Below are 24791 nucleotides of genomic sequence, written 5' to 3'. Positions count from 1 at the left end.
TTTCTTTCTCTTTCTCTCTCTCCCTTTCTCTCTCTCTCTCTTTCCGTCTCCTTCTTTTCCATCTCTCCTCATCCCTCATCCTTCCTTCTCTCCTCGTTTCTCCCTCGTCCTTCATCCTTCTCTCTTTTCTTTTCTTCTCTTTTCTTCTCCTTTGGGCTAAACTGTTTTTCCATCAGACGGACGGATCCTCGGAGCGTTTCTGCCGCCCGGGAAATCATAAATCAGAGCAAAAACTTTTCAAAAATCCCACGAAATCTTCAGAATTTCACACAAATCTGAAAAAAAAAAAAAACATCACAAAGTTCGTCCAATCAGAAACGCTCGAACTTTCACTTCCAAAAATTTCACAGACTCGAATATTTTGTCTAAATTTTTCTTTAAAAAAATTTAAATTCTTTTTTCTTCTGTCCTTAACTCCTCGTCTCCTCTCTCCTCGTCTCTTTTCCTGCCTCCTCGTTTCCTTTTTTGTCTTCTTTCCTGTCTCCTTGTCTTCTTTTCTGTCTCCTCGTCTCCTTTCCTGTCTCCTCGTCTCCTTTCCTGTCTCCTCGTCTTCTTTCCTGTCTCCTCGTCTCCTTTCCTGTCTCCTCGTCTTCTTTCCTGTCTCCTCGTCTTTATTCCTTTTCTTCTTTCCTGTCTCCTTTCTTGTCTCCTTGTCTTCTTTCGTGTCTCCTCGTCTCCTTTCCTGTCTCCTTGTCTCCTTTCCTGTCTCCTTGTCTTCTTTCCTGTCTCCTCGTCTCCTTTCCTGTCTCCTCGTCTTCTTTCCTGTCTCCTCGTCTTCTTTCCTGTCTCCTCGTCTCCTTTCCTGTCTCCTCGTCTTCTTTCCTGTCTCCTCGTCTCCTTTCCTGTCTCCTTGTCTGTCTCCTGTCTCCTTGTCTCCTTTCCTGTCTCCTTGTCTTCTTTCTGTCTCCTCGTCTCCTTTCCTGTCTCCTCGTCTTCTTTCCTGTCTCCTCGTCTCCTTCCTGTCTCCTCGTCTCCTTCCTGTCTCCTCGTCTTCTTTCCTGTCTCCTTGTCTTCTTTCCTGTCTCCTTTCTTGTCTCCTTGTCTTCTTTCGTGTCTCCTCGTCTCCTTTCCTGTCTCCTTGTCTTCTTTCCTGTCTCCTCGTCTCCTTTCCTGTCTCCTCGTCTCCTTTCCTGTCTCCTCGTCTTCTTTCCTGTCTCCTCATCTTCTTTCCTGTCTCTTCTCCTCCTTTTCTATCTCCTTTCCTGCCTCCTCGCCTCCTTTCCTGCCTCCTTTCCTGCCTCCTCGCCTCCTTTCCTGCCTCCTTTCCTGCCTCCTCGCCTCCTTTCCTGTCTCCTTTCCTGCCTCCTCGTCTCCTTTCCTGTCTCTACACTTCCAAAAATTTCACAAACTGAAATATTTTGTCTCAATTTTTCTTTAAAACGACAAAAACTAAACCCTTAAAACCTTCAGCTGATCCTTTGCGGTGACGTCACGCTGGGGCTGTTCTACATGTGTGTCTACGGCGGAATGTTTAGCAGTTACCGAACACCGCCCGATACGTTTTTAGATCTGAAAACGCAAGTAAATGCACAAAATGTAAAGATTTAAAAAGCGTGTTTTCATTTTCCCGTGATTAAAGTTTAAAATCGTTAAAGTGTGCGAGAGTTTGAGACAGAGCAGTGCCCACAGTTAGCGTCTCACCCCCAGAGAACGAGGACGACGTCAGAGGCAAAGTGTCAGTTCTGTCTGTTTCTTTTTTAATCTTGTTGTTTTCCTGCTGTGGTCGACTCCTGTCCTCATCCTGAACCCGATTAACACGATTTTCAACCAATCCAAAGTCACGTGTTTCACTCTTCATCTGTTTCTGATCTCCTGTTTTCTTGTTTTTTTTTTTTGTTTTTTTGTTTTTTTCTGGTGTTTTCTCGCAGAGGTCCGGCCGTCCAAGCCTCCAAAGCCGCCGCCGGGACCAAGAAGCACGAGCTGAGCAAATGGAAATACGCCGAGCTCCGCGACGCCATCAACACCTCCTGTGGTGAGTCCCGGTACTGCGGCCTCACTCCGGAATGTTCCGCAGTGTGGCTTTACACTCACCCGCCGCACATGTCTTCAGTCGAGAATCAAAAACACCGTCTGCTTCTGTGTCCATCATTATTTTATGTTGTGTAAAACCAAAGTCTCATCGGCCGTAAAAATAAATCTGCCCACGTGACATTAAACGTTCTGTTTTCTTCAAAAACTTTTCTTTTCTTGGATTTAATCTTCATTTACCTGCCACAGGAGTCAAAACATTTTAAACTGGGACGTTTAGTCGTGAGTCAAACTAAATATTTATTGAAAAATGTCACCAACATCTGCATGTTTTCTCTTCTTTCAAGATCTGTAATATTAAACCTTTTCTTATTAAAATAAATGTTTAATAATAATTTAGTTTAAACATTAAATCCAGAACAAACAGAATATGAAATAATAACAACTTTTAAAATAAATCATGTCTCTATAGTCGATCTGTAGCCGGTGAACAAATCAAATCTAATACAGATTTGATTTGATCTCACAGGACAAATATAATTATATCACGGACCAAATTTGGCCCCTGGGCCTGAGTTTGACATGTCTGACCAGATCTGTGCAGGTGTCGCACATCGGCAGGTGTGACGCATATTTTGAGCAACAAAAATATTTTAAGTGTTTTTTTCTTTATGTAATGAGACGAGGACAGAGCAGAGTTGACATGAACGTGAACAGGAAACATGTTTGGACGTCAGGTTGTAACATCAGAGTTTATTTCCACCTCGTCTCTGGGCAGATTCAGTGATCGATTTGATTTCACTGACCTTGACTGTAGCTGTTCTGGAGACCAGAGGACCTGAAGTAAAACTCATCCAGACACGAGGAGAAACATGTAAACTCCACACAGAAAGACCCGGGCGACTGCGTGAGCCGTGAGCCGTCGCCCCTCAGCCTGAGCGGCGCCGTGGAGCCTGAGCGGCGACTGTGGCGGGATTTATTTTAATGTTACAAGATTCAAATTATTTACAAATTTAGAATTACATTTAAAAACTATCAAACTAAAATAAAAATACACTGTAATTAAAGACTCGTTATTTATTTTCCAAAGTCACAAGAGCCACAACAGAAGATGAAAGAGCCACATGTGGCTCTGGAGCCGCGGGTTGTTGACCATGATCACTAGAGGGCGCTAAAAATCAATCTGACAATTGACCAAAACAAAGAAATAGAACAACAGATCAACAAACACGGAGACGCCCACGGCAGGTTTTAGGTTTTTGATCACATCTGTGACAAGAGACGAGAAACATGAGGTGAGCGTTTTTGTTTTGCTGCTGTTTTTTCTTGTCTCTTTTGTCTCGAGATTTGACCAAGACTCAAACTACGACACGAGTTTTCACCTTTAAATCACCAGCGCTCGTTAAGGAGCATTTCTTTTAAGTTTGACGTCTTTTCTTTACACTTTTTTTGCGTTTCTCTCAGTCGTCTTTTTCTCTCTTTCGCCGCTTCTGTTTCTCGCTCTTTGTTTACTTCAGGGACAAAGTAAAAGGTCACATGACTCATAAACATAAATCATTTTTACAAATATAATGTATGAAAATGAATAATAATGCAGCTCTGACATATTTTAATATTTCAACAGAAACAAATATTATTTTCTGATTTATTACCAAGAAAACAAATCAACAAAACCTCGAGCCGTTTCTTTATTTTAGTTCTAAGATTAAAGCTGCACTGTGTAACTTTTTGGTGGGGGTTTCTGTTACCTGCTTGTTTCTATGGATACAGCATGTCATTCCTTTGTCTGGAATGTTCCGCGGTGTGACTTTAAACAGTTCAACTTTACTTTTATTCAATTACAGCTGATTTTAGAGCTCAGAAAATCCCTAAAAAAAAACAGGAATTCTCCATGAAAATAGAAAGATTTAATTCCAAACAATCCGAGTGTCGTTCGTTCATTCGTTTTTCAAAATAAAACCAAAAATAAGAAAACGAAAAAATAACAGTTTTCTTCATTATTTGTCTCCAAAACCAAAATGAAAAAATGGATAAGGACCGTTTCTTGTTGACGTGACTTCAGTGACAGAGATGCTGGACTGAACCAGGACTGATCCAGGTCCAGGACCAGACCGGACTTTGACTCTGAGCCTCCGCAGGGTCCGAGTCTCAACTTTGAGCTCCGGCCCTGACGTGGTCTCTGAGCCTCCGGTCTGATCCCAGTCTGGTCTCAGTCTCAGTCCCGGTCTGAGTCTCGGTCTGGTCCCAGCCTGGTCCTGGTCTGGTCTCAGTCTCAGTCCCGCTCTGGTCCCAGTCTGGTCTCAGTCTCAGTCCCGGTCTGAGTCTCAGTCTTGTCCCAGCCTGGTCCCAGTCTGGTCTCGGTCTCGGTCTCAGTCCCGGTCTGAGTCCCGGTCTTGTCCCAGCCTGGTCCCGGTCTGGTCTCAGTCTCGGTCTGGTCTCAATCTCGATCTAGTCCCGGTCTGGTCCCACTCTGGTCTTGGTCTAGTCCCGGTCTCTGGTCCCGCTCTGGTTCTGGTCTAGTCCCGGTCTGGTCCCAGTCTGGTCCCGGTTTGGTCCTGGTCTGGTCTCAGTCTCGGTCTGGTCTCAGTCTCAGTCCTGCTCTGGTCCCGGTCTGGTCTGGTCCCGGACCTGGATCAGTCCTGGTTCAGTCCGTATGCGGTGCAAAAGTCACGGACGTCACGTAAACGGGAAACGTTCTTATTTTTGGTTTTATTTTGAAAAACGAATGAACAAATGACACACGGATTCCAAACAAATACAGAAACATCCAGAAAAGTATTTGACAGACTCTTCACCAGAAAAGTTACACAGTGCAGCTTTAACATCAGGCAAACTGTGAAACTGAAAGTGAGAGATTCCACAGTGTGAGAAAAAACCAAACAGAGGTGATCTTCTGAACCTCCTCCTCCTCTGTGACTCTCCTGGTTGTTTTTAAAATCATTTCTCATCTCTTCGTTGGTGTTTTTCTCACGTTTCTCGTCTTTTCTCTGTTTTTTCTCACGTTTTTCTCGTTTTTCTGTCGTTGTTTTTCTCACGTTTCTCGTCTTTTTTTCTGTGTTTTTCTCACGTTTCTCGTCTTTTCTCACGTTTCTCGTCTTTTCGTTTTTTTCTCACGTTTCTCGTCTTTTCGTTGTTTTTCTCACGTTTCTCGTCTTTTCGTTGACGTTTTTCTCACGTTTCTCGTCTTTTCGTTGTGTTTTTCTCACGTTTCTCGTCTTTTTGTCTGTTTTTTTCTCACGTTTCTCGTCTTTTCTTCTGTGTTTTTCTCACGTTTCTCGTCTTTTCTCTCGTTTCTCGTCTTTTTGTTGTGTTTTTCTCACGTTTCTCGTCTTTTCTTTGTCTTTTTTCGTTTCTCGTCTTTTCTGGTGTTTTTCTCACGTTTCTCGTCTTTTCGTTGGTGTTTTTCTCACGTTTCTCGTCTTTTCGTTGTGTTTTTCTCACGTTTCTCGTCTTTTCGTTGGTGTTTTTCTCACGTTTCTCGTCTTTTTGTCTGTGTTTTTCTCACGTTTCTCGTCTTTTTGTCTGTGTTTTTCTCACGTTTCTCATCTTTTCGTTTCTCACGTTTTCTTCTCACGTTTTCGTTCTCTCTCACGTTTCTCGTCTTTTCTCTCGTCTTTTCGTTTTTCTGTTTCTCACGTTTCTCGTCTTTTTCTCACGTTTCTCGTCTTTTCTCGTTTTTCTCGTTTTTCGTTGGTGTTTTTCTCACGTTTCTCGTTTTTCTCACGTTTTTCTTTCTCACGTTTCTCGTCTTTTCGTTGGTGTTTTTCTCACGTTTCTCGTCTTTTTGTCTGTGTTTTTCTCACGTTTCTCGTCTTTTTTCTGTTTCTCGTGTTTTTCTCACGTTTCTCACGTTTCTCGTCTCACGTTTTTCTTTTCTGTGTTGTTTTTTCTCTTTCACGTTTCTCGTCTCTTTCTTCTTTTCGTTGTTTTTCTTGTTTCTCGTCTTTCACGTTTCTCACATCGACGTTTCTCGTCTGTCTGTCTCGTTTTCTCGTTGTCTCAGTTTCTCGTACGTTTCTCGAGTTCCACCGGAGGCTCAAAGTTTATCACGCCTGGAAATCCAAGAACAAGAAACGAAACACAGACGCAGAGCAGCGAGCGCCCAAGTCCGTCACTGACTACGGTAAAAAAACACAACACCAACGGAAACTAGAACTGTCAAGATCACTCCTGTCCTGATTTAGTCCTGATTTAGTCCTGGTTTAGTCCTGGTTTAGTTCTGGTTTAGTCCTGGTTTAGTTCTGGTTTAGTTCTGGTTTAGTCCTGGTTTTAGTTCTGGTTTAGTTCTGGTTTAGGGTTTAGTCCTGGTTTAGTTCTGGTTTAGTCCTGGTTTAGTTCTGGTTTAGTTTGAGTCCTGGTTTTAGTTCTGGTTTAGTCCTGGTTTAGTTCTGGTTTAGTTCTGGTTTAGTAGTTAGTCCTGGTTTAGTTTCTGGTTTTAGTTCCTGGTTTAGTTCTGGTTTAGTCCTGGTTTAGTTCTGGTTTAGTCCTGGTTTAGTTCCTGGTTTAGTTCTGGTTTAGTCTGGTTTAGTCCTGGTTTAGTTCTGGTTTAGTCCTGGTTTAGTTCTGGTTTAGTTAGTCCTGGTTTAGTAGTGGTTTAGTCCTGGTTTAGAGTCTTGGTTTAGTTCTGGTTTAGTTCTGGTTTAGTCCTGGTTTTAGTAGTCCTGGTTTAGTTCTGGTTTAGACAGTCCTGGTTTAGTTCCTGGTTTTAGTCCTGGTTTAGTCCTGGTTTAGACCTGGTTTAGACCTGGTTTAGACCTGGTTTTAGACCTGGTTTAGTCCTGGTTTAGTCCTGGTTTAGTTTTTAGTCTGGTTTAGTCCTGGTTTAGTTCTGGTTTAGTTCTGGTTTAGACTGGTTTAGTCCTGGTTTTAGTTCTGGTTTAGTGGTTTAGTCCTGGTTTAGTCCTGGTTTAGTTCTGGTTTAGTTCCTGGTTTAGTCCTGGTTTAGAGTCCTGGTTTAGTTTTTAGACCTGGTTTAGTCCTGGTTTAGTCCTGGTTTTTTTTCCTGGTTTAGTTTTTAGATTTTAAAGTCCTGGTTTACAAACTCGGAAAATGAAAAAACAAATCATTATCTGTTTTTTTTTTTTTTTTTCATTTTGGTTTTGGAGACAAATAATGAAGAAAATATTAGTTTTTCTTTTATTTTTTTTTTGGTTTTATTTTGAAAAACAAACGACACAGATTCTCACAGTTAAACTCTTCCTCCCAGAATCAAAACTATTTCTGTTTGTACTTTTATTTTCCACCTTTATTCTACTTTATTCACTTTAAAAAACAACACTTCTGATCTCTCTCCATCTGCAGGTTTCTCTCTTGAGTTTTCCGGTAAATTCCTGAGTTTTCTTGTAGTTTTCCCTGTTGTTTTTGTTTGTTTGTGTGTTTTTTTCCCGCTGCACGTTGAGATTTGTGCGTTTGTGTTTTTGCTCGTTTGTGTTTCACTCGTGGTGTTTGTTTCAGATGTGGCTCCGCTCAGAAAAACACGTGAGTTTCCATGAGTCCGTGTGACGTCCCTTTTCCCCTTTTTTCCCTTTTTCCCCTTTAACCCCCTTGATCCTGCTGAGTCGGCGCTGGCGGGGCATCTGAGCTAAACTGGTGTAGAGCTTTTAGCCGCTGGTTTCCCCGGGATTTTTCAACACGTAGTCGAGACTTTCTGAACGTTCTGAGGTTTGAAGCTGCGCTGAGTAACTTTCCCCGCGCTCGTTTCCGTGGAGCAATCTTCCCTTCCCCTGAAATATCCCGCAGTGTGGCATTAAACGTGTCCATGATTCGGTTTGAGGTGTTTTTAAATCGCTGTAAATGTTCTCGTCACGTCTTTGTCGCCGTGAAAATGGATAAGTTTAATGCCGTACTGTGGAATACTCCATCTAAAGCACTAATATCTCCATGGAAACGGGCGGTTAGAAAAAAGAAAGGTTACGTAGTGCAGCTTTAAAGGTCCCAGATGAAGCCAAACTGACTCTTGTGAGCTTTAAGTCGTGTTCTGATGTTGTTTCCTCGTCAAAAACGGAGCTGGAGTTGAGTTTTGTTTCATTCACACATTCGTCTGTCCACATCTCCAAAGCTCTAAACGCTCTGTTCCACCTTGTGATGTCATGGAGAGGTGGTTTTTAAATTAGAGATTGGCAGTTCCAGGTGATTCTAGTGAAGGTTTGTGTCACTGAAGCAGCAATAAAAGGATCCGTAAAAGTCCGTTCACACCAGAGCGTCACAAAACGCCCGAGACGCGAGATTTGGAGCCTTTGCATCCGAGTTCAGACGCCACCGACCGGAGAAAAATACTTGACGTGCGTCCGTTGCCCTGGAAACAAGAGCCCGGTCCTGGTCTTTTCCCAAAACAATGTCAGACCAGACTGAGAGACTTTAGAGTTTTTATGACGTAAAACATCAGCGGAGGAAATCGACTCGACGACTGGAGCGAGTTTATATTTATACTCCACTAATGACACTGGATCAGTCCTGGTTTAGTCCTGGTGTAGTCCTGGTTTAGTCCTGGTCCAGTCCTGGTGTAGTCCACCCCAAAAAAAAAAACACAACACACCAAAAAAAAGCCACAACACAACAAACAAAAAAAGCCACAACACAACAAAAAAAAACACAACAAAAAAAAAACACAACAAAAAAAACACAAACACAAAAAAAAAAAACCACAAACACACAAACAACAAAGCCAAACACATCAACACAAAAAAGCCACAACACACACCAAAAAGCCACAACAGAAGTGACCGCGGGACTCTATTTTCCGACGGACCGATCAAGCGACAAGTGAAGAAGAAGAACTACAACATGAAACGAATAGTGATAAAACAATAAACTACTTTTACTTATGTTTCCAACTTCTCCGTTCATTTACTTTTCACGTTGTAGTTCTTCTTCTTCACTTGCCGCTTGATCGGTCCGTCGGAAAATAGAGTCCCGCGGTCACATCTGTTGTGGCTTTTTAATGTGTTTGTGACATTTGCGTTTGTGTTGTGGCGTTTGTATTTATTACAGCGTTTGTATTAAAATAAGTCCCGCGCTCACTTCTGTTGTGGCTTTTCTTGGCGTGTTGTGGCTTTTTGTCGTGCCGTCGCGTTTGTATTCGTCGCGGCGTTTGCGTTCGTCGTGGCCCCTCTCGGCTTCCGTAGGTCCCCGGTGTTTGTGTTTGTTCCAAATGAGCTCAGATTCTTCGCATTTATCACATCTACAGACATAAATACACAAGAGGTGAGTTTAAAAACGCAGCGGAGCGCTTCCTGTATCACCACATGATGACGTCACAAGGTGGAACGGAGTGTTTTCAGAGACGAAACACAAGCACAGGTCTGTTTGTGACGAGGAAACGACTTCAGAACATCAGAAAAGAGTTGAATATGGAACTTTTAACTTTTCTTTACAAATATTTCCACGTATTTCAGACGGGAGGGCATCTGACACACGGGGAGGGCATCTGACACACGGGGAGGGCATCTGACACACGGGGCGGGAGGGCATCTGACACGCCACGTAAAGTCGATAACGAGAGTTTGGCCTCGGTGTTTTTATTAAATGTTCTTTTCAGACAATGACGACAGACGATTCTGCTCAACAACGATTCTAATTTAATCTGAAACAATTTACTGAACCAGCGGAGCAACGAGACAAAAGAGACAAGACACGAAAGAGAGGAAAGAGAGAGAGAGAGATGAGAGGAAAGAGAGAGAGATGAGAGGAGGAGGAAGAGAGGAAAGAGAGAGAGGAGGAGGACAGGAGATAAGAGGAGGACGAGAGGAAAAAGAGGAAAGAGAGAGAAGGGAGAGAGGAGGTAGAGAGGAACCAACAGAGCAACAAGACAAAAGAGACAAGACACGAAAGAGAGGAAAGAAAGGAGGAGGAAGAAGAGAGGAGGAAGAGGAAAGAGAGGAATGAACGGATCAAAAATACAAAAGAGACAAAACACAAAAGAGAGGAATGAGAGAGAGACAGGTGGGGGAAGAGAGGAAAGAGAGGAAGAGAGGGTACAGACGGGGAGGAGGAGAAGAGGAAGAAGAAGAGAGGGTAAAGAAGAAGAAAAAGAGAGGTTACAGAGGAGGAAGAGAGAGTACAGAAAGAGAGGAGGAGAAGAGGATGAGGAAAGGAGGAAGAGAAGGTACAGAGGAGAGGACGAGGAGAACAGGAGAAAGAAAGGATACAGAGGAGGAGAAGAGAGTACAGAAAAGGAGAGAGGAGGAGGAGAGGGTACAGAGGAAGAAGAGAGAGAGGAGGAAGAGAGGAGGAGAAAGAAAGGATACAGAGGAGGAGAAGAGGAGAGAGAAGGAAGAGAAGGTACAGAAGAAGAAAAAGAGAGGGTAGAGAGGAGGACAGTGGTTCAGAGGATGTGGAGACGCTGAGGGTTGAGCTACAGAAAACTTGAGGCCAAGAGGAAGAACAAAGAGAAAGAAAATATTTATGAATGTGATGAAAGAGAAGATGAAGAGGAGGAGAAGAGAAGAGAAGAGAAGAGAGGGTCGGAGCTTCTTGAACCTTTGGACTCACAAACACTTCTGTTTCTGTTAGAAGAATCAAATATGCACCTGTTAGTTCTCACTCTGAACCAGGACTGAACCAGGACTGAACCAGGACTAAACCAGGACTAAACCTGGACTGAACCAGGACTAAACCAGGACTAAACCAGGACTAAGGAAGTGACTCTTTCTAACAGTGTTCTGGTTTTAGGACTAAATCAGAGCTCATTAAGAGAAAATATCTCTGTAACATTTTAATTGAAAATGGATTTAAGAATTTAACTGGATAGTCCTGGTTTAGTCCCTGTTTTGGTTCTGGTTTTGGTCTTGGTCCTGGTTTAGTCCTGGTTTAGTCCTGTCTAACATAACATAATCTTCCCCTCAGTTAAAATGGCGTCTGTGCTTCTCCTTAACCTTTGCCCTTTTGACCTTTACCAGCTGCAGTTTGACCTGGAGGCAGTTTGTTTGTGTTTGTCCACAGCGAGCGGAGGGGAGGGCATCTGACACACACCCGCCACGTTTACATGACAGCTGCAATTATGAATAAAAATGAATTCCGCTTTAAAAATATGTTTAATTCTTAAGTAAGTGTTTGGTTTGTTCCAATTTTAAAGCCGAATGAAATCGTAACCACTGCGGGAAAAGTTTGGATGGTGTTTGTGTCCATGGAGTGGCGCCACTGTGCTGCGACTTATGCTCTGGTGCGACTTATGCTCTGGTGTGACCTATACTCTGGTGCGACTTATGCTCTAGTGCGACTTATACTTTGGTGCGACTTATGCTCTAGTGCGACTTATACTCTGGTGCGACTTATACTCTGGTGTGACTTATGCTCTGGTGCGACTTATGCTCTAGTGCGACTTATACTCTGGTGCGACTTATGCTCTAGTGCGACTTATGCTCTGGTGCGACTTATGCTCTAGTGCGACTTATACTCTGGTGCGACTTATACTCTGGTGTGACTTATGCTCTAGTGCGACTTATACTCTGGTGCGACTTATGCTCTGGTGCGACTTATGCTCTGGTGCGACCTATGCTCTGGTGCGACTTATACTTTGGTGCGACTTATGCTCTAGTGCGACTTATGCTCTGGTGCGACCTACGCTCTGATGCGACTTATGCTCTAGTGCGACTTATGCTCTGGTGCGACTTATGCTCTGGTGCGACTTATGCTCTGGTGCGACTTATGTTCTGGTGCAACTTATGTTCTGGTGCGACCTACGCTCTGGTGCGACCTACGCTCTGGTGCGACTTACGCTCTGGTGCGACTTGTGCTCCAAAAATACAGTTATTCGTAATTAAAAAGTTCATGTAACCGTGGTGTGTGAGGGCGTGTGACTCGCTGTTGTCGCTCTCGTCCTGGTTGGTCCTCTCCCCTCTCGCTCCGCTCTGATTGGCTGTCCTCTCTGTACGGGCGTGTCCTCTCACTCCTCTCCCCGCCTCTCGTCCAATCACAGCGCTGCAGCAGGCCCCGCCCATCCCGCCGCGGCAGCTGGAGGCGGCGTTGAACCGGCAGCAGCGGTTTTTCCGGATCCCGTTCATCCGGCCCGGGGACCAGTTCAAGGACCCGAGCGGGAAGAAGAAGGGCTGGTGGTACGCGCACTTCGACGGGCCCTGGATCGCTCGCCAGATGGAACTGCACCCCGACAAGCAACCCATACTACTGGTGGCAGGTCAGGACCCGGACTGGACCCGGACTGGACCAGGACTGGACCACAACTAGACCCGGACTGGACCAGGACCAGGATTAAAGCAGGAATACTAGACCTCTGACCCAGGACTAATTCACTGAACCAGGTTTAAATCAGGACTAGACCAGTACCAGGTCGAGGACTGGACCAGGACTCCACCAGGACTATGACTGGACCAGGATTAAAGCAGGACTACTAGACCTCTGACCCAGGACTAAATCAGGACTAGACCTGCTCCAGGACCGGGACCAGGACTGGGACCAGGACCGGGACTGGACCACGACCTACCAGGACTAGGACTGGACCAGGATTAAAGCAGGACTACTAGACCTCTGACCCAGGATGAAACTAAACCACTGAACAAGGCTTAAATCAGGACTAGACCAGGACCAGGACTGGACCAGGAATAGGACTGAACTAGGACGGGACCAGGATTAGACCAGGACCAGGATTAAAGCAGGACCATTAGACCTCTGACCCAGGACGAAACTATACCACTGAACCAGGCCTAAATCAGGACTAGACCAGGACCAGGACTGGACCAGGACTAGAACAGGACCAGGAATAAAGCAGGACTGAACCAGGACTGAACCAGGACTGAACCAGGACTGAACCAGGACTGAACCAGGACTTCCAAACCAGTGTGGAAAGTAGTATTTTGTACATGTTTTTGTGCAGTACTTTAGTCTCGGTCGGTTCAAGTCCTCGTTTGTCCTTTCACTAAAACCCATGAGTGGGAAAGAGCCAATCAGATCGATGCTTTAGTCCAGGGGGCTGCCTCCTGACTCGTGATTGGTCGATCCTGACATGTGACCCTGAGCTAATGCATCAGTCGGATTTTAGACTTTTGTTCAATGAAACGACGACACTGGGGATTATCCATCAGATTTCCCGTTAGAGCCTCAGGAAAGATTCAGAACATCAGATTTAAAGAGGGAATTTCAAAAGTATTAAAAAAATCAGACACTAATCGATACAAAAACTAATATCGAAACTAGATCCTCATTTTTCGCAGGTGTCGATACTAAAAAAGTCCGTTTGTCAGGACAGAACAGAACTTTTAGAATGTGTTTAGAAAGATCTGGAGCTGGATCAGAACAAGTTTAAGAGCAAACGCTGCGAATTTCTCTGATCTGACCAAGATTTAAAAACTTTTATCAGGTTATTCATCTTGTTTTCAGATTTATTATCGACTTACTGGACCAGAGACGCTTAATTCTAGTCTGGAGGAAGTTTATTTTAATAGAATTTGTCAAGTAAAATGGTTTTGCTGCATGGACTGATAGTTTCACTACTTTTAAATCATTTTCTGATAGATTTGAGTTTTTATATTTTAAAATAAGGCGCAGAAAAATGTAAATGTATCCGAAATAGACTGTATATCCAACTGTTCTACAAACTCTATATGAAAATAAATATCTAAATAAAATAAATATACTTGTTTATATAAAAAATATCCCCAAATAAACCTTAGAGCGACTCTCACTAAACGGCCGTTCACACCAAAACATCAAAAAACACCTTGACGTTTGTATTTGGAGTCCTTTGTATTTGAGTTCAGACGCCCCGACGCTCGTGTCTTTGACGTCGTGGACGAACGGGACAAAAATACCTGACGTGCGTCCGTTGCCCTGGAAACAAGAGCCCGGTCCCGGTCTTTTCCTGAAACAATGTCAGACCAGACTGAGAGACTTTAGTGTTTTTATCACATAAAACATCAGCGGAGGAAATCGACTCGACGACTGGAGCGAGTTTATATTTATACTCCACTAATGACACTGGATCAGTCCTGGTTTAGTCCCGGTCTTAGTCCTGCTTTAGTCCTGGTGTAGTCCTGGTTTAGTCCTCGTGATCGGCTCGGTGTTTGTGGTGTACATATTCATGCTCCGTTCATGTTTGTGGTTCCGATTCTTGGTTTTTTTTCCTGATAATAACGTCTGATGCGAAAAGTTCAGCATTTTCAACTTCTTTGGACGCGCGTCTAGACCGTCGACGTGAAAACACTCAAGACACGCCGACGCCAGATTCGCAGCAGCGCTGACGGCCGAAAACGCGCCGCAAAAACGCAGGACGCTCTAGTCGCGCGTCCACATCGACTTTACATAGAAACTGGACACTTTGACGCTTTGGTGTGAACGAACCTTAAGACTTTAGAACCGTGCTGATTGTTGTGGGTTCTGTGTTCCGCTCTCACACCTGCACAAACTGAACCGAACCACGACGACGTCATCACACAACACCGTTTGTTTACACGTGTCAGCAGAGCGAACGCTTTAGCCGAGAAAATATCGTCTGATTCATCAGACTGTTTCACTCGGTAGAAACCGTGTGACCTCGCAGCGTTAGGATTCGTTCGCTCGACAGTAGGCGGGAACTTTTTTTATTTAACCAATCGCTGCTGTTTGGTCGTGACGTATCCAAGACTATGTTCAGATCTGCACCTGAAGTGACCCAAATCTGATTTTTGTCTCTATGTTCCTGTATCTGATCTTTTATTGTCAGTCTGAACCACACAGATCTGATTTTTTCAAACATGACCCAGGACACTTGGATCTGTGCTCCTGAAACTGATCCATATCTGATCTTTAACATGTGACTTGAGTGTGAACGGTCAGGTCACATTCATCCACCTACACGTCATCAACAAGACACAAACGTCACTATTCTGCACTGAAGTAGGAGAAAATTGTTCATGAACTCGAAGCACATCTCCACTCACCACAAAACACCACCACCAAAAACCTGGTCCTTCTCCTTCTCAATCTCCTCCTTAAAACAAGTCAGTTGTTCATGTTGTGGCTCCGGTACGAGAGGAACTTTAAAATCTCCAGGTGCTCGATGCTGCGTCCATGTTTGTTCAACTTGTGTAAACACAGAGACGCTCGCTGCGGTTGACGTCGTCGTGTCTCCAGTGTCACATGTGGGACACTTTTGGACCGTTTAATGTTCACACTGGAGTCACATACAAGTCACATTTAACTGGAAATGTGAACGAGCTCGAAAAAAACATCGGATTTCACAAAAAAATCCGTATTGAATGCGTTAAACCCTGCAGTCTGAACGGAGCCTTAGTGTCGTCCAAGGAATTGCCGGTACAACAGAAACAAAGAGAGTGAAAATCCTCTGGGATCTGAGGAATCGTTGTCAATACAGAATGTCTGTTTTTGTCGACACTTTGTTTACTGTTGTGCTCTTCCACAAAAGGGACACAGACAGACCATCGATGTGTTAAAATAAGTGGAGGATGTTGGTGCTTGTTTCTGCCTCCAGTTGTCGTAGTGAAACTCACTGATTCTACAGCAGAAAAAATCCCATGAGCTGAAAGAGATTTTTCTCATAAAGCTCAATGTGATCACAAACTGCTCCTGTTCGACTGACAGGGGCCTACAACTTTCAAAAATTTCATATTTAGTGGCGATTTTTACCTATTTTTAGATCATAAAATCATTTTTCTCAGCTCAAAATCCTTCAGTTGTCTTAAAAAACTCTTTATAATCGTTAGTTTCGCTCCGCTCTAGCTCCTCTCGCTCTGATTGGTCAAATCGGTCATGTGATACACGAGTCTGCGCTCCGTGTGTGCGTTCTCGTGTGCCCGCGGGAGAAAAGACTCTACTGCACATGCTCAGTCGGCCCACAGACACCGGAAGAACCTCACCGGGCCAAAGGAGAATCTGGGATCATGAGACGTTGACTCATTGACTTGAATTGGCGGCCATTTTGGAACCTGGGGACCTGAGGCAGACGCCACGAGTTTGACGTCTACAGCTTCTGAGGTTCTTGTAAATCGTCTAGTGTATTCTGATTCCTGAACTAGTCACTGGAGAGAAATGAAACTGGTGGCACCAACCTGGGTAAAGAAAATAAATCCAGCGGCAGAAAAATCTATTAAAAAGTGAGGCAGATTTGAATTATGAAACGATACGATATGATGACGCTCAGTATCATAGATCATAGGCACCTGGAGATGTAACAGTAACCGAAATATCGTGATATCGTATCGTCAAAGTTCTCACAATAATATCATGGACCATCACAATATATCGAATTACAAGTGTCTTTGTTTAAATTAAATGCAGCAAAAAAGCTAAAAAAAAACACAGAGGAACTACATTTCCCATGATCCTTTGCTCCATTTCAGTGCAGACGACAAGAAGAAATAACAGTTCCAACACTTTTAACTCTTAGTTCTTTGGATTAAATCTTGTCAAGGTGTTTTAAGAGGAAAAAGAAGAATATTAACAGTTTTGTTCACCTCCACAAAATATCGCAATAAATATCGTACAGTGAGATGTTTATTGTGAAAATATCGTACAGAGATTTGGATATTGTTACATCCCTAATCGTGAGACTTTGCACCATGAACTTTATCAGCAATAAATATCAGAATAAATATCAGAATAAATATCGTACCGTGAGGTTCAGACGGTGACGATATCGTTCCGTGACACTTCGATATCGTTGCACCTCTGTAGGCTCCACATGAATCCTCATAAAAAGGACGGTCCTCACTTTCACCGACTCGTAAACAGCGTCAGGGAGTAACAGATTACAAGTACCAGAGTAATCAGAGTACAAATGATGAGTAACTGTATTCAGTTACAGTTACTGTTTCAGTGAGTGGGAATTGGATTACAGTTACTTTGTTGAAGTAAATGGATTAAACAGAGGGATTTTACTGTTTTCACATTTTGGGCTAAATCCTTTTTTTTTTTTTTTCTCAGTAATTCCACTCATTGCCGCAAACTAAACCAGAACTAAACCAGGTCTAAACCAGGACTAAAACCAGGTCTAAACCAGGACTAAACCAGGTCTAAACCAGGACTAAAACCAGGTCTAAACCAGGTCTAAACCAGGACTAAAACCAGGACTAAACCAGGACTAAACCAGAACTAAACCAGGACTAAAACCAGGACTAACCAGGACTAAACCAGAACTAAACCAGGACTAAAACCAGGACTAAAACCAGGTCTAAACCAGGACTAAACCAGGACTAAACCAGGACTAAAACCAGGACTAAACCAGGACTAAAACCAGGTCTAAACCAGGACTAAACTAGAACTAAAACCAGGACTAAACCAGGACTAAACCAGGACTAAAACCAGGACTAAACCAGGACTAAACCAGGACTAAAACCAGGACTAAACCAGGACTAAAACCAGGTCTAAACCAGGACTAAACTAGATCTAAACCAGGACTAAAACCAGGACTAAACCAGGTCTAAACTAGGAATAAACCAGGACTAAAAACCAGGACTAAACCAGAACTAAACCAGGACTAAAACCAGGACTAAACCAGGACTAAAACCAGGACTAAACCAGGACTAAAACCAGGACTAAAACCAGGACTAAAACCAGGACTAAACCAGACTAAACCAGGACTAAACCAGGTCTAAACCAGGACTACACTAGATCTAAACCAGGACTAAACAGGACTAAACCAGGACTAAAACCAGGACTAAACCAGGTCTAAACCAGGACTAAACCAGGACTAAAACCAGGTCTAAACCAGGACTAAAACCAGGACTAAACCAGGTCTAAACCAGGACTAAAACCAGGACTAAACCAGGATTTAACAGGACTAAATCCTGCTGTGTGGACGTGTCTCATTTTCTATCAATAATATTTTTAATACGGTTAAAGTCTGAACTTTTTATTTTCTTTTATCAGATAAAACTTCTTATGTTCAGATTTCCTCGTCTTTGTTTCTCTACAGCAAATCAAATAATCCAAAGTAATCAGATTACATTACTCACTTTAAGTAATTTAATGGATTCTGTTACAAACTACATTTTGGTGTGAGTAATCTGTAATCTGTAATCTGTAGGGGATTACATTTTAAAAGTAAACTTCCCAGCACGGCTCCTAAATCGTTTCAACTCGATCATATGAGTTTGAAAATCGTTGAACGCACAAAAACGGAAATCGCGATCAGACTTCGATGAACTTCACAGCTTTAGGTCAGATCCCAGAAACGTCGTTCATGGGTTTTTGTTTCTCCTTCAGGCAAAGACGACATGGAGATGTGCGAGCTGAGCCTGGAGGAGACCGGCCTGTCCCGAAAACGAGGAGCCGAGATCCTGCCCCGGCAGTTCGAGGAAATCTGGGAACGCTGCGGCGGCAAAGATTATCTGAGGAGCGCCATCGAGAACCGGCAAGCCAGGCCCACCTACGCCACCGCCATGCTCCAGTCCGCCTTCAAATAGTACGACCACTACTACTACTACTACTACAAGTACTACAGCTACTACTACTACTACTACTCCAGAAGAGGTCCACCTGCGCCGGGCAGAACTGCAGTCTGTGTTCAAGTCCTGACTCCACCGCCACAGCAGGGACGTCCCGATCTGATACCGATTCTTAAAAATATTTGCGATTCCGAAGCTGATCTCGTCCCGTTACGAGCGTCTAACTTTTTATGATTTTATTTACGACGAAAAAACCAACAAGGATCTAGAAGAAAACATCGAGGATAAGTCGTGATTCGGGTGATTTTTTTGGAGATTATTTTTGTCGGCGAATCATTTTTATCCACAAAAAATGTATAAAAGAAAAAAAGAAAGAACACAGTGACATGTAGATGAAGAAAACTGGGCTTTTTTCAGTTTTCTCAGATTTTCTCAGAGTTCCTGTCGCCAGCAGAGCCCAGAGGAAGTCGTTATCCGCATGTTTCCAAACGTCTCAAGGTTTTGTGTGAATTTATGGAATAAATTTTGAGTCAAATAAATCAAAAAACGCTTTTAAAACATCAAGTTAAAAAGTATAAATCAAAATAGCAACTTTTAAAAAATCTAAATGTGTCTTTGCCTCTTTGGAAACGTTTTCTTTGGTTCTGATTTCAGTTTTCTCGTTTGTGCTTTCGGACTTTTTGGTGGAGTTTTGGCACAAACGTGGAAATGTGGGCGGGGTTTCAGTAGGCGCGTTCCCATTGGCTCATTTATGTTTGACGGACAGCTGAGATTAGAACTCCCGAAGCTGTTGTGGATGTTTCCTCTTGAAGTTTTTGGCGACTGAAACAACTTTATCCAGAATTTACACCGTGTAGAGTAAAGTTGTTCCAGAACAGGGGTCTCCAGCCTTTTTCTTCCTTTTTCCTCGACGTTTTTTTTTTTTACTTTTACAAGACAAAAATGCCAGAGAGCTGCTCTTTTTGGCAGGCACGAGAAACTGAGTAAATATAATAACCACGGTCTTAGAGAAGAGATGGACGTCTATAAAACATAAACCATTATCTGTTTCATTAGTGCACAAAGGCATCACAATTATACATTTACAACGGTAAGAGGCGTTTAATCGATTCAATTTGAATTATTCAGCAAAATACGTGGAATTCAGAAATCCCTTGGCTCCAGAGTTACAGGTTGGAGACCCTTGTTCCAGAAGAAAACGCTGAATATTAGAAAAACTCAACAGGAAGCTCCAGGCTCGGCTGTCCGTCAAACGTAAATGAGCCAATGGGAACGCACCGACGGAAACCCCGCCCACCTGTCACGACTGGGCCAAAACGGTCACGAAAAAGTCAAACGAGAATCAGGAACCGAAGAAAACGGCGTCAAACTAAAGTGAGAAAGACACGGAACAAAAATAAAGAGGCAAAGATGGAGATTTTATCGATTTATACTTTTTTGCTTGATGTTTTTGAACAATTTGACTCAAAGTTGATTCCGTATGAACAGAGCTCGTTGTCTCTAGTTGAAGCTGCTGTGGGCGTTTGCAGCAGGTTTTGCAGAGGCAGTCGTGTGTTCAGGGTTCCCACGGTCATGGAAATCCTGGAAAAGTCATGAAAATTGAAAATATAATTTTTCAGGCCTGAAAAAGTCATGGAATTTTGCAAATTCAATGAAAGTTTTGGAATTTTAGTTTCCCTTTCACACAACTCCAGCGTTCTGTTAAGTTCTCGTGAGACTGTTGTGATTTTTTTTTTTTTTTTAATGTTCAAAAACTATAAACCCAAACCATAAGGTGAGTGGAAAGAGTTCACATTTCAGATTTAGCCTTAAAAGTCTGATCAGTCATGGAAAATTCACTTAAGCTCATGGAAAAGTCATGGAAAAGTTTTGAAATTTTGTCAGCGAGAAAGAGTTTGAAACCTGCGTCTCTGCGTCTTTTCACACGATCTGATCCAAGATAATCTGCTAAAATGTCGCCGAAAATACTAGTATTGGATCGGGACATCCCTAAGTACTACTACAACTACTACAAGTACTACTACTACTACTACTACAGAGGAATACACACTACTACAAAAACCTCAACAGGACTCTAGAAACACGTCGTCTGCTGCTGAGGCCCACGTGGCGTCCGTTTTTCACTAAACCGGGACTTAAACCGGGCGCCGGTCTGAGTCTGGACCCAAGCAGAGACTCGGACTCGGACTCGGACTCGGAGAGGTTCTGGGGTCCGAACCCGACCGGAGCCGTCCAGTCTTAAAAAAAAAGGACTCTGGGATCGTCCGAACTTCCACCTCGCGTTTAATGAAAACTTCTGAGTTTTCCCCTCGAATCCTCAGGCAGCTCAGGCTTCCAACACTACGCCCGTTTAAACACTACTACTACTACTACTACTACTACTACTACTACTACTACTACTACTACTACTACACACTACAACTAGGGCTGCACGATTACGGAAAATATCTAAATCTAAAAATATTTGTGTTTTAAGAATTTACCGAAAGACTGAAATCTGAACTGACAAACTGATACAAGAATTTCAGAAAGTTTTTATTTTATTTTTTCTTCGTGCTCCTGCAGCCCTAAATACTACGAATACTACGATTACTACTACTGCTACTACGAGTACTGCAAATAATACTACACTACATTGTGAGTAGTAGCAGTAGTAAATTCTGTAAACACTAACACACCAAAACCTGAACTGTAGGTCCCAAACTGTCAAGGCATCTTCTACTACAAGTACTACAAATACAAGTACTACTACTACAAGTACTATCACTACTACTACTTATACTACTACAAAGGCTTTAAATGGACCAACTCATCCCTCCACATTCTGAGGTTTTAGGACCAGAGACCAAAAACCAGAACAGGGACCAGACCAGGGACTAAACCAAGGACCAGACCAGAGACCAGAAAAAACAGACCAGAACAGGGACTAGACCTGGGACTCAACCAGGGACCAGACCAGGGGCTGCGACAGAGACCAGACCAGGGACCTGATCAGAGACCAGAAAAGAGACCAGACCAGGGACCAGACCAGAGACCAGACCAGGGACCATGGAAGAGGCCAGAGACCAGAAAAGAGACCAAAACAAGAGACCAAGGACCAGACCAGGGACTAAACCGAGGACCAGACCAGGGACCAGACCAGGGACCAAAAAACAGACCAGAGATCAGGAAAGAGACCAAAAAAAGAGACCAGAACAGGGACCAGACCAGACACAAGACCTGGGACTAAACCAGGGACCAGACCAGGGACCCCAGGGATCATGGACCAGACCAGGGGCTGGAACAGAGACCAGACTAGGGACCAGGCTACGGACTAGACCAGAGACCAGACCAGGGACTAGACCAGAGACCAGACCAGAGACCAGACCAGGGTCTAGAACAGAGACAAGACCTGGGACTAAACCAAGGACAAGACCAGAGACCAAACCAGGGACCGGAACAGAGACCAGAAAAGAGACCAGACCAGGGACCAGGCCAGGTACCACGCAACAGGCCAGAGACCAGAAGAGTGACCAAAAATAGAGACCAGAACGGGGACTAGACCAGGGACCAGACCAGAGACTAAACTAGGGACCAGAAAAGAGACTGGGGACCAGACCAGGGACACCAGGGACCAGAGCAGAGACCAAAAACAGAGACCAGAGCAGAGACTGGAACAGAGACCAGACCAGGGACTAAACGAGGGACCGTAAGAGAGACCAGAACAGGGACTAGACCAGAGACCAGACCAGACCAGGGACTAGATCAGAGACTGGAACAGAAACCAGACTTGGGATCTGAACAGAGACCAAAAACCAGACCAGAGACCAAAACCAGACTAGGGACTAAACCAGGGACCAGACCAGGGACCAGACCAGGGACCAGACCAGGGACTAGACCAGGGACTAGACCAGGGACTAGACCAGGGACTAGACCAGGGACTGGAACAGAGCCCAGACCTCAGACTCAGACCCAGAGTGTGCGGGGCTGAGGTGAAACATCAGAAAGTAAAAACACTTCAAACACAAAACGAAATCTGATTGGAGCAGAGTTTAGGCTCCGCCCCCATCGCTCTTAAACTCAGCTCTCAGAGGCGGGACTTCAGTGACAAAGGACCAATCAGAGCTCAGAGTCAGAGACGCTTCTAAATTAATTCTAAAGTCCATCTGGTCTTTAACGTCGAGCATTTCTTTGGACAGAGCTCCAAACAGGAAGTGAACACGGGCGTGACTCGGCTCCATCGACTCTGGCTCCACTTCAGTTTCTATTGAAAAAGCCTCCACATACAAAATGTTCTCTGCAAACTCGAGATCATTTCTTAGGCCGTCAAAGGTTTCCTTCTTTCATGATGCATCTATATACGGCCTTAGCAACGGGCTTGATCGACAGTGTTGCTAAGCGCCTCACAGTCTCTCTTCTGATTGGCTCTTCGGTTGCTATGGCACTCGGAGCCACAAATCCAAATATGGAACCGAACCCCAGATTCAGCGCGATAACCGCTGGCTTCAGTGAGCTTCATTTGGAGCCAAACCCTGAGAAAACTTCTTTACTCACGCTACGTCCAAACCGTTTATTTAATTTGTCACATTTACGCAAAATATAAAAAAAATAATATAAATAATATAAAAACGTGATTATTTTATTTAGTTTGTCACATTTACACAAAAATAATCAAAAAAATTAATCTAAATAACATAAAAACTTGATTATTTTATTTAATTTGTCACATTTACGCAAAAATAATCTAAAAAATTTATCTAAAAATCTAAAAAGGATGACGTGATAACCGCTGGCCTCGATGAGCTTCATTTGGAGCCGAACGCTGAGAAAACTTTGTCACATTTACTCAGAAATAATGAAAAAAATTAATTTAAAAAACGTAAAAACCTGAGTAGTTTCAGTGTCTCTGAGAGCTGAGTTTCAACACGCTCCGATGCCTTAAACACGGATCTGTCCAGACCCGGACCCAGACCAGGTCCAGACCCAAGTCCAGGTCCAGGTCCAGGTCCCGCTCCATCTTTATTTCCCCGAGTCCAGTTTTTACGCCGGAACACGACCTGCAGCTGCATGAACTCAAACCCACAGATCCATGTTTTTGTACGAATGATCCGAGCGTCATTCCCGTTTTATCCAGTTTTTTTCCCGTTTTTCCTGTTTTTTCCTGTTTTTTCTGGACCTCTGACACATTTTAGTGATTTTTGTGAATGACTGATCCTGGTTTATGATTATGCAAATGTAACCTATGAGCGCTCGAGTCTGATTTTTATGATAAATATTACCTGAGCAGAGAGAGGGAAAGAGGAGGAGGAAAAGAGGAGAGAGGGAAAGAGGAAAAGAGGAGAGGAGGAGGAGGAGAGACCCGAGGCTCAGAAGAACTGGAATAATCGGATGTTTTGATTTTGAATGAATGAATAAAATAAAATCACTAAAACCAAAAACAGTCGTGGTTTGTGTTTTTCCTCTCGACACGTTTTTACGAACGAACGAACGAACGTCTCTGTTTAAAGCCGCACTGTGTAACATTTATACTAAAGGGCCCATCTCGTGCAAAATCTACTTTTCAGAGTTTTCTACCTTCTAATATTGAAGCGTGGGCCTTGTATTTGTTGCCCAAGTGTTTTTTTTAGATTGATTCGGCTTTTTTTTTTTAAACAAATTGCAGTGTATTTCTGCCTCCCACGTGACGACGAACTGAAGCTGCTACAACGATGACGCGGCAGATTCGCCTGTGACGCGTTTGACGGAGCAGAAAACGCTTCACCGCCTCCACCGCCTCCACCTCCACCCGCATCGTCTGACAATTCCCACATGAACCTAAACAAAAGCGACAGCAGAAGCTCATTGTTCTACTCTGCAGTGAACACGATATAATAAGTTGATCTACTAGTTAACGATGGGCATGATTAGTCGATTAAAGGTTGTATGGAGGATTTTATTTTAGTTTCAAATTGTCAGTGAAAGTTTAAAATATTATTACAGAGACGCAGCAGCTTTGTAATTATCATGACCAAAAAAAACAAAAAGAATGAAAATCTATCAACTGTGGACGTAGTGAAGCCAGATAAACATCAGCCAATAGAAAACGAGGCTCCCTCTTTATCTATCGAGCCGCAAGAGCTGTTTTTTTTTTTTTTTTTTCCTTCGCTTAGTTTATGCAAATGAGCCATGTGGTTTTAAGTTTTGTTTCTGTGAGACTTGCACAAATCTGAATTAAACACATTATAATGTCAAACAGCTGATGTGGATCTAGAGTCGTTATGTTTATATGTCGTAAAGTTGAATTTATTTATGCAGATTAGTGCAGATAGTAATAATAATGATGATCATTTTAAAAAACGTTAATGATTAATCGATAATCAGTTGTTAAGTCTTCCAATGATCGATTAAGAAAATGTAATCAAATGCTAACCCCCATTACTAGTGTTTATTAATAACTTTACCGATCAGTAATGTTCAGCTGATGTGGACGCGGTGCTTGAGCTTCGTGCTCCTCAAAGTCCTCGTCCGATT

The 24791-nt window shown here is 43.3% G+C and overlaps 1 protein-coding gene across 1 annotated transcript in view; it reads left to right on the top strand.

The window, feature by feature from the left end:
* The window catches only part of LOC110173442 (unconventional myosin-VI-like), a 48720-nt gene extending 27282 nt beyond the window's left edge, over positions 1 to 21438 (top strand). The window contains exons 3-6 of the mRNA XM_055149749.1: positions 1869 to 2080; positions 5972 to 6091; positions 11885 to 12100; positions 18121 to 21438. Of these exons, the coding sequence (XP_055005724.1) occupies positions 1869 to 2080; positions 5972 to 6091; positions 11885 to 12100; positions 18121 to 18320 (748 nt within the window). The 3' untranslated portion in view covers positions 18321 to 21438. The remainder of the gene's footprint in view (positions 1 to 1868; positions 2081 to 5971; positions 6092 to 11884; positions 12101 to 18120) is intronic.
* The last annotated feature ends 3353 nt before the right edge of the window (positions 21439 to 24791 follow it).

Source organism: Boleophthalmus pectinirostris, unplaced genomic scaffold, assembly GCF_026225935.1.
Source record: "Boleophthalmus pectinirostris isolate CB_2022bp ecotype Guang Dong unplaced genomic scaffold, ASM2622593v1 HiC_scaffold_13, whole genome shotgun sequence".
Classification (NCBI taxonomy): domain Eukaryota; kingdom Metazoa; phylum Chordata; class Actinopteri; order Gobiiformes; family Gobiidae; genus Boleophthalmus; species Boleophthalmus pectinirostris.
The sequence above is the reverse complement of the archived record's forward strand: the minus strand, read 5'-3'. Positions and strand labels throughout refer to the sequence as shown.